The sequence below is a fragment of the Belonocnema kinseyi genome, chromosome 9 (genome assembly GCF_010883055.1).
Source record: "Belonocnema kinseyi isolate 2016_QV_RU_SX_M_011 chromosome 9, B_treatae_v1, whole genome shotgun sequence".
NCBI classification, from domain to species: domain Eukaryota; kingdom Metazoa; phylum Arthropoda; class Insecta; order Hymenoptera; family Cynipidae; genus Belonocnema; species Belonocnema kinseyi.
Genome location: NC_046665.1, coordinates 101,339,139 through 101,349,149, shown reverse-complemented (window position 1 = coordinate 101,349,149; position 10,011 = coordinate 101,339,139). Strand labels below are relative to the sequence as shown.

General features: G+C 30.2%; 1 protein-coding gene across 2 annotated transcripts; it reads right to left on the bottom strand.

The window, feature by feature from the left end:
• Positions 1-798: 798 nt before the first annotated feature.
• Positions 799-9,120, bottom strand: LOC117180009 (15-hydroxyprostaglandin dehydrogenase [NAD(+)]-like). Of its 2 annotated transcripts, none has more exons than XM_033372283.1 (7): positions 9,013-9,120; positions 8,795-8,914; positions 7,368-7,494; positions 7,161-7,267; positions 2,313-2,486; positions 1,269-1,396; positions 799-1,054 (listed from the first exon to the last, which is right to left on the bottom strand). In XM_033372283.1, exons 2-7 carry the CDS (start codon positions 8,885-8,887, stop codon positions 916-918), a joined length of 768 nt encoding a protein of 255 aa, XP_033228174.1. In that variant the 5' UTR covers positions 8,888-8,914; positions 9,013-9,120; the 3' UTR covers positions 799-915. The 2 variants fall into 2 exon arrangements, with proteins under 2 accessions (XP_033228174.1, XP_033228175.1); XM_033372284.1 differs by having other exon boundaries at positions 8,795-8,893; positions 9,013-9,109.
• Positions 9,121-10,011: the final 891 nt, after the last annotated feature.

Here is a 10,011-nt window from a genome sequence, read left to right as displayed (position 1 = left end):
AGTCTGTAATGCAGAACTAAATGCGAATAAAAAAATCATCGCTACTGGAATCAAAATTTCCCGTAGAAAATCGCCGCCGAATACTACAATAATTCTAAACAGCCACACGAGCAAGAAATCTGCCATGAGGAACGTAATATGAAAAAGGAAAAAACGATACGGGCATCAAGATTAAGGGTAGCGAATCGCTGCCAAGAACTAAAAAAAAAGATTCTGAACATCCATGCGAGAAAAAGAATCTGCCATGAAAAACCTCATACTAAAAAGACAAAAATCGCTATCCATATCCAGATACGGGGTAGCAAATTAACATTAAATACTAAAAAAATTCTAAGAATCGATAGAAAAAAATAATTTGCTATGAAGAATTAAATGCAACAAAAATTGCAATCGTGATCAAGATTTGCGGCCGCAAATCGCCGCGACCTCCACATGACAAAAATATCTGAAATGAAGAGCTATTATTTTTTCTATTCATTTAAATAATTTTAAGGGATTTTAAAGAATTTTATGCTATTTCGAGCAATAATGAAATGAAAAGATGATTTGGCCGGCCTCTAATATAATAATTTATCATATTTATAATTATCATTATATATTTGGCACTTATATTACTGCATAGGGACTACAATATGCTGAACAAATTTTTGATATCTTTCCGTTCCTCCAAAACATGATTTTATTTTTTTATCAAACAAAAAAACATTTAATTTACTAATTCAGCGAACTAGTTTCTTCATTAAAAATACTTCAATTTATTTATTTTTTATTTTTATAGTTCCCTTTATTTTTTTATTCCACAAACTTGATTATCTTTAACATAAATAAAATATATGAAATCATGCAGGTATTTGACGCAGTTTTTTACATGGAGTGGTTTGTTGGTTTTTTTTTAAATTATTCCATTTATAACCTTCAATCAATTGGTACTCGATTTTCGGAATAATTCGGAATTTTAACAGCAAATGCTGGTTCGTCGTTTTCAACAACCCAAACTGCTCCATTTTTTCCTTTCTCAATTAATTTCACCACATATTGAGCAACATTTTCGACTCTAAAATAAAAACTCGATGATTATTATTTTTCTTATAGGTATAACTTGTGTATTTGAAAAATAATACTTTCATATGTGAACTTAAATAAAGCAAAAAATTGCCTGAATTTAAGACGTCAATAATCTGAATTTAAGAATTTAATCGTAAATTTCTTTAAGTTCATGTAAATTTGACGTGAATTCAGACAAATTTGTTTAATCTCAATTTGTTTACCTTTGCATTTTCATCTTAGAAGGATTATTTTTGGTGATTGATTTAAGATTTACATTTCTGGTCATCCATGTGGCTGTAAAACCAGGACACATTACTAAAATGCGAACCCCAGTTTGTTCATAAGATTCCTACAAAATTGAAAAAAATATAATAGATATTTATTATTCAATAATATCTAAAGATTTCCAGACTTCAAGAGTATTAAATAATTATTTATAAAGTTTTATTGTTTATGCCAGCATTTAAATAAGGAACGACTGAAAAAACTGAAGAACCATTGAAAAAATTGTTTTTAAATAAATCATGTTTATTTATAAAAAATAGAATGATAAAATATTTGAAAAAAGTTTTTTATTGTTTGATGTTCTTTTTTAATTAATGTTTGATTTTAAAATAAACTGTAATTGAAACAATATATTTTTCTGTGAAAAAGAACAATACGCAAACAAGATTTTGAGTACAAAAATAATATTTTTTAAAACACTATAAACATTTAAAAAACTTATATTGAGAATTTTTGTTAAAATTATTGTAATTTCACATTTAAACAATAATTTCAAAAATACATTGAACATTAAAGAAAAATTTTTGTTGATCAAAATATTTGGTTATGCTATTTTTTTATTATATTACGCCAGGAACATTAAGCACTATCAGGTAGCTTGCTTTTATTTTGCGGCATTGTATGCTTTCTTATAAAATACCTAATTTCGGCAATTTTTAATAAATCGATTTAAAAATTTCCAAAAATCTTCCTAGAATAGTGAGAAATCAATGCCTCGCTGGGAGTTTTTTTCTATTTTGAAATTCTCACGAAAGTAGTCATCGGAGAAACGAGAAAGGTATGAATCCTGGCCAGTTTCAATTTAAAATTAATTATTGTTATTAAACAATAGACAGTCAAATTTTCTTCATTGTCTACAATCGCGTAAATTAAAAAATTTAATTTTTGAATATAAAAATTTAGGCATAACGATACGCTCAGACAATAAATTTATCCTAACATAAATATTATATTATTTAGTAAACATTTTTAAAAAATACCTTCAAAGAAAGACTAAAACCAACTACTGCGTGTTTTGTACCAGAATAGACTGAAATTGGAAACAGAGGTGCTAAGCCAGTAATGGAAGCAATATTCAATATGGTTCCACCTTGACCACCTTTATGTTTTCCCATATGTTCCATAAATAAAAAAGTTCCGCACACAGTTGCTGTCTATTATACGTAGGAAAAATGACACATATTTTAAATTAAATATTTTTCTGAAAAAAGATCGTCTTTTAGGTACTAATGAGATCGAATGAAGAATCCCTTTTTCAGAGATATACGCATTATTTTGCCAAGTTTTACACGTCAAATTTTTCAAGGAATTTGTATTATGATCAGAGAATAACAAAAATTCTTAACGTCTCTTCAGACTTGATGGAGCCAAAAATTAAACATTTTAAAAATTAAATTTTGTTTGAAAGAAGATCTTCTTCGCTCCGATGGGAATCGAATCTCAGAACTTCCGATTGCCGGTCGGGTGCTTTTACCTTAAGCTGATAGATAATAAATTTAAAAAATTTGTAACTAAATTTTCTTTCTGAAAAAAGATCTTCTACTTCGCTCCACTGGGAATTGAACCACAGAACTTCCGATTTCCGGTCGGGTGCTTTTTCTTAAGCTAATAGGAATACTACTAGATACTTTCATAGTTATATCTAGTCAAAAAAGAAATCTTAGGAATATCTGTTATTCTCTGATAATAATACAGATTCCTTAAAAAATATGACTTGTAACTCCTGGCAAAATAATGCGTGTATTTCTTAAGAAGAATTCTTCTTTCGAACTCTCTGGTAGCTTAAGAAAAAAGCACTCGATCGAAAATCGGAAGTTCTGTAGTTCGATTCCCAGCAGAGCGAAGGGAGAATAATTTTTTTCAGAAACAAGTTTAATTAAAAAACTGTTTAATTTACAGCTCCATCTGGTCCGAAAATACGTTGAGAACATGGAAATAGGAAACAAGGGACTAGGCCTGCCATTGCGGGGGTGATTCAATGAGGGGGGAGGTCCGCCACCTTTTGATGTTCTGCGACAAACATGGCAGCGTCCACATGTTTATATTTTCATGCACAGTTTGTCGGCAAAAATGCTCGTGTGCATAATCAAATGGCACATCGTAAAATGGCGCCTCTCCCCACTCATGGAATTCTCCCCCCTCCCGTGGATTTATCCCCGCTCGCCAACTTAGGATGGCATGCCTAGTCCCGTGTTTCCAATGTCCATGGTTGAGAATTTCTGTCATTCTCTGATGATAATACAGATTCCTTTAAAAAATACACAAGCAATATCACTAAACATATTGTAACCAGTGTCCTTATTCAAACCTTTTAATATATTTTTTTATTATTTTGTTAGTAAATCATTTCAGTTCGAAATTTATCTCCTTATTTGAAAGTGTAACTATTTTTTTGAAAATATCTTGTTGAAAATGTATGTATTTTGTGGACCATTAATCTACTTGGGTTAAAGCTACAAATATTTTTTAGAAAATTCGTATAATACATATTTTGATAAGATTTAATCATTTTGTTTGAAAATGCAACCACTTAGATAAAAGTTGAACTGCTTTATTAAAAATTAATTTTTTTGTTTGAAGATTTATCATTTCAGTTTAAAATTCATCGCTGTGGATGAAAATATGATTATTTCATTGAAAATTTAACTATTTGGTTTAAAAATAATATTTTTTGTTTATTAAGTAATTTGATTAATTTTGTTGTTGAAAATTCATATTTTCGTGCTAGAAAATTTAATTTTGTTGTTGAAATTTCGTCTCTATAAAACTCTATCCTATCAATAAATTAAACTATTTTTGATTAAAAAATAAAATGTTTTTTTAATGAAATATCAACAATTATATTTTTCGATACAAATCCATCCTTTTGTCCAAAAATTCAACTACATAGTTCAACTTTAAACTGATATGTTGTAAATTTATTTTTTTATCATTATTTTGTTTTATTTTGGAGATTCATTATTTTAGTTTACATTTCACCTCTTAGGTTTAAAATGTAACTATTTAAAAAAAATTATTTTTATTGCCAGATAATTAATTTTGTTGGTTCATGATTGATGAATTTAATTTAAAATTCATCTCTTTGGTTAAAAATCTGACTATTATATTGAAATCCATCTATTTAGTAAAAAGTTCAATTATTTCGTTTAAAATTAACTTTTTTGTCGAAAATTCATATTTTCAGGAAAAAAATTAAACTTTTCGTGGAAGATTCCACCTTTTAGGATAAATTTATATGTATTTCATTAAAAATAAAATATTTGTTGGTTGAAATATCAACTTAAGATTTTTGATGAGGTTTATCATTAAAGTTAAAAAAATCATCTCTTCAGTTGAAAATGTACTTTGTGGAAAATTCTTCTTTTTTGACAGAAAATTAATTTTCTGAATTGAAAATTTATCTTTCTGGGTAAAAATTAATCTATTATTTCTTAATCTTTAGATTAACAATTAAAATTTTTTTTGGTGGAAATATCAATTATTACATACATTTCCTTGAGATTTTATCTTTATTGTTTTAGAATTGGTTTAAAATGATTTTTTGTTGTTGAAAATTCGTCTTTTTAGGATAAGAACCCGCGTGAAAAAAGTTTGCATGGATCAAGCATGGCAACACACTTGGAAATATCTGGCTAAAGCATGGTTCACGGCTGAATGGCAGCATGGCGTAAGCCTTGCTCCTGTCCGTTTCCCATGCTTAGGACACGCTAAACACAAATGAATATTCTTAAAAATATGTAAGTGTCAGAGAAAATTTGCCTGCGGTAAAAATGAAAATATTAAGATCCGGATGCATCAGGTCGAGCACCAGGTATTTTAAAACGTTTTCTACGAGAACTTTAAAAAAATTTAAATTTTTTGAATAATGAAAACAATTCCAAATGGTCATTCGACGACTCGGGTGCACCAGGTCGCGCCCCAGGTGTCTTAGCACGTATTCTACGAGAACTTTTTCAAAATTTAGATTGTCTCAACAGCCAATATTACTAAAAATTGAGTGTCGACGATCTGGGTGCTCCAGGTCGAAAACAGGGTATTTTAAAACGTTTTCTAGGAGAACTTTTAAAAAATTTAAATTTCCTTAATAATTAAAACAATTCCGAATGGTGATTCGACGACCCAGGTGCACCAGGTTGCATCCCAGGTATCTTAGTACGTATTCTACGAGAACTTTTTCAAGATTTAGATTTTTTCAACAGCTAAAATTACTAAAAATTGTAAGTCGACGATCCGGGTGCACCAGATCGAGCACCAGGTAGTATAATACGTATTCTACGAAAACTTTTTTAAAATTTAAATTTGATGAATAATAAAAACAATTATAAATAGTGAGTCGGCGACCCGGGTGAACTAGGTCGCACTTTAGGTAGCTTGGCACAAATTCTACGAGAACTTTTTCAAAATTTATATTATTCCAACAGCCAAAATTACTAAAAATTAATGTCGACCTGGGGCGCGACCTTGTGCACCCAGGTCGTCGACTAACCATTTGAATTTTTTCATTATTCAAAAACTTAATATTTTTTTAAAGTTCTCGTAGAATACGTATTGTACTACTTGCTGCTCGATCTGATGTACCCGGATCGTCGACTCACAATTTTCAGTAATTTTCGCTATTGGAACAATCTGAATTTTGAAAAAGTTCTTGCAGAATACGTGCTAAATTACCTAGGACGCGACCTGGTGCACCTAGGTTGTCGACTGACCATTTTAATTTGTTTTCATTATTCGCAAAATATAAATTTTTAAAAAGTTATCGTAGAACATGTAATCAACTACCTGGTGCTCGACCTGATGCACCCGGATCGTCGACTCACCATTTCTAGTAATTTTGGCTGTTGAGACAATCTAGATTTTAAAAAAGTTCTCGTAGAATACGTGCTAAGCTACCTGGGGCGCTACCTGGTTCACCCGAATCGTCGCCTCACCATTTTGAATTATTTTCATTATTCACCATATTTAAATTTTCAAAAAGTTCTCGTAGAGTACGTATTATACTTTTATACTATCTCGTGCATTCGGATCGTCGACTCAAGAATGATAGTTAATTTGGCAATTGGCACAATTAAATTTTTTTTAAAGTTCTCGTAGAATATGTGCTTAACTATCTGTTGTGCGACCCAGTGCATCCGGGTAGTGAACTTACCTTTTTGGAGACGTGGCGGCTTTTGACAAACCTAAGATTTTTATTTTTAATGCAAGCTCATTTTCTCTGACACTTACATGTCCTTAAGAATATTTATTTGTGGTTAGCGTGTCTTAAGCATGGGAAACGGACAGGATCAAGGCTGGCGCCATGCTGCCATTCAGCCGTGACCCATGCTTTAGCCAGATATTTCCAAGTTTTTGCCATGCTTGAGCCATGCAAACTTTTTATACGCGGGAATTTAATCTGTTTTAGTTAAAAATACAACTAGTTTTTTGTTTGAGAATTTAACTATTTCATTTAAAAGTCTTCTTTTTGAAATAAGTTTAACTGGTTTCTATTTAAAATAAAAATAATTTTGTTTGGAATATTAATAATTATGCATTACATTTTTCTTTGAAAAATCACATTTTTGGGTTGAAAATTGAGCAATTTGGTTGTAAATAAAATTTTCGTCGATATTTTGATTCAAAATAAATATAATTTTTCAATAATCTTAGGAAACTTGAATTTACGTGACCTTTAAAAAAAAATGAAGTGTTTCTCTAAAGGAAAAATTCAAAGCACTTTTGCCTAATGTTTAAATCGGCATTGATGAACCATGTGATATACTTTTGGCAGTAATTATTCAATTTATAATGTATAAAAAATATGTACGCAAAAGCGCATTCTTAATACTAACGTAATTTATGTCAATCATAAGCTTCCAATTAGCCTCATCTGCAATTCCAGCATTATTAATCAGAATGTCCACACGTTCATACTGGCTCATAATTTTTTTGAAGATTTCTGATAATATTTAATATTTTAAACAAAATGAATGCTCAATTCATTTAGTTAAATTAATTTCACATGAACTAAAGTAAAAAATTCTTATTGATAAAAGTACCTGTGAATTCGTCTGTATTTGATACATCACAAACAAAAAATGTACTTCTGTTTTCACCAAAATCTTTGGTTAAACTTTCCACAGCTACTTCTCCCTTTGATTTGTCCAAATCCAGAATGATTACGAGCTGTTAAGCAAAAATCCTAAAGTTTCACGAGCCCGAAATAATTTTAAAAATTTATTTTTCTGGTAATATTTGAAAAATTATAGGCAGCTTAAGAGTCATTCTTCTATTTTTCTTTTTTTCAAAAACTTCTCCTTTTTCAAGCTCAAAAATTTATTTGTCCTAATTATACGTACCCAAAATTTTTCAGAGATATTTTCAAATTAAAGGTGAAAGAGTCGACAACTGTAATTAAGTGATGGTGAATTTTCTTTTGTTAAAGCCGCAGGAGCTTTAACAAAAGAGAATTCCCAATCACCAAATTTGATAAAACTTCTTCGGCTTTAACAAACACATTCTCATTACGCATCTAGTGCTCCGCACTTAACTTTTTTCAAAATACGAAATTTTCTACATATCAACTGTATTTTAATTTTAGTTCTATACCTTATATTATTATAATTAATAATACGATTGATATTAAAACGTACGTATTTTCATTGTCTTATTTTTAGAATTTAAAAAAGTAGGCATTCTATCAAAAACAAGAACAATTTTGTTATCAAACCTTTTATTGCAACTTTTTTGGCTTTTTCATTACTTTAATTTGTCTGTTTTCAATGTTAATTTTTACGATTCGTGAAAAAATACGCTCAAGAGCGTAAAGTGGTTCAAAACAAATTTGTAAATATAATTTTAGCGAAAAATTTTGTTAAATAAAATTGTATTGTAACTTGCGTCGTTTCAGCAAAAACTGAAGTTTTTGAATTTTTTTGTGTAAACAACTTTTCTCGATTTATTTTTTTTCCGCACCTTAATTGTGTCGTTTTCCCACAAATGATATTTTTTCACTATTGAAAGAAAAAGTACGCGTCATATTATAGAATAGTCAATAACAGACTAGTTTTCTTGGAAAATAATTTTATTTCGTGATCAGAAAGTTAATCCGTATTTTTCAGATTAAACCCTAATTTTTTGTTAAATATGAAGCTCGTGGTAAATATTGTCAATTAATTGAGCATTATTTATTCATGTGCCACAGATTAAGCTTAAAAAAATTAATTTAATGCATTAGACATGTTTAAATCTACATACTGATGCAGATTACGAAAAAAATCAACATAAACGATTTTTGAAATACTATGAGAAAAAATGAATTTTTAAACATTATTTTGGCATCGCGAAAACCCATTTATTTCAAATTCAACACAGATTATAAGGGTTTACTTTTTTTCAAACCACCGTAATTAACAATATACTAGTTTTATTAGTTAATTTGCCTTATTTATATTAATGTCATATTAGATTATACTTTTTAATTTACCTTTGCTCCTTGACGCAATAACTCTTGAACAATGGAAAAACCTATTCCACTGGCCCCTCCAGTCACAAGTACACATTTGTCCTTCACATCCATTTTTTCCTAAAAGTTTTTTGGATATTGCTTTCATTTTGTTAAAAAAAGCAAGAAATGATATACTTATTAATTTTTCGTCGTATTAAATATGCGTAAATATGTAAACCAGTGAAAGAATTTCTCACCTTCTATGACTGCTTATTGAACAAAAACTATTTTTAGTTTAAATATTAACTTTAAGCGAATTTCTTAGCAGCAAGTTCGACCTGCTGTATGGCATGAAATTGATTAGTTGACTTGTATCACCGACATATAATTGGTTTCAGAATATGTAAATAAATACATATCTATATTTAGAGAGAAGAATGTCATATCTTATCTAACGTGCACTATTAAGAATTTCTGTTGGATACTTCCACTACATGTATTGGAACATTATTTCTGAAACGTAAGGTAACGGTGCAATACACAATGTTGTAGTTTCAAATTCTAGCATTAGTATGCTACCTTACATGGCTTAGAATTTTATGATACAAGCCTAGTAGCTAGATATCTCGACGCCTGTTGAAGAGAAAAATTAGAACAACAAAGGGGGAGGGTCGGTAAGGCCGGTTTTTGGTCTAATTTATTTTTGAACCAAAAAATCTGAAGAAATCATGGTAGTATCTTATAAGTATCCCGAGGCGATTGCACGCTAAACGGAATACCCTCCACCCCCAGCCACCCCACCCCCCTACAAATATAGGAAACACCACTACCCACCAACTGTATTTTCGAGAGATTTGACACACTTTACAATGTATTCTGAGGTTAGCTCGGGTTTACTATGGTTTTCGGGGTCGCCGAATACAAATCTGGCGTCCTTTGACTTTTATCGCGTCAGGTTCAAGGTCATTGGAAGGTCAAATCGAGAGAAAACGGTAAAAAATCCAAAAAAATACGTTATAGGTTTTTGGAGTCGCTAATTACGAATCTGGCATCCGTTGAACTCTATCGCTTCAGGTTCAAGGTCATTTGAAGGTCATTTGAAGGTCAAATCGAGAAAAAACGGTAAAAAAATAAAAAAAATATGTTATTGGTTTTTGGGGTCGCTGATTATGAACCTGGTGTCCTCTGACCTTTATCGCGTCAGGTTCAAGGTCATATTTTTTTCAGCGTTTTCTCTCGATTTGACCTTCCCATGA

What these genes read in the sequence shown, in the direction of transcription:
- LOC117180009 (XM_033372283.1), bottom strand. Translation starts at nt 8,887, where the DNA reads ATGGATGTGAAGGACAAATGTGTACTTGTGACTGGAGGGGCCAGTGGA. An exon ending in GTTTTAGTCTTTCTTTGAAG is followed by an intron (nt 1,397 to 2,312) that starts GTATTTTTTAAA and finishes TCAATTTTGTAG; the next exon opens with GAATCTTATGAACAAACTGG. An exon ending in TCTAAGATGAAAATGCAAAG is followed by an intron (nt 1,055 to 1,268) that starts GTAAACAAATTG and finishes TTTTTATTTTAG; the next exon opens with AGTCGAAAATGTTGCTCAAT.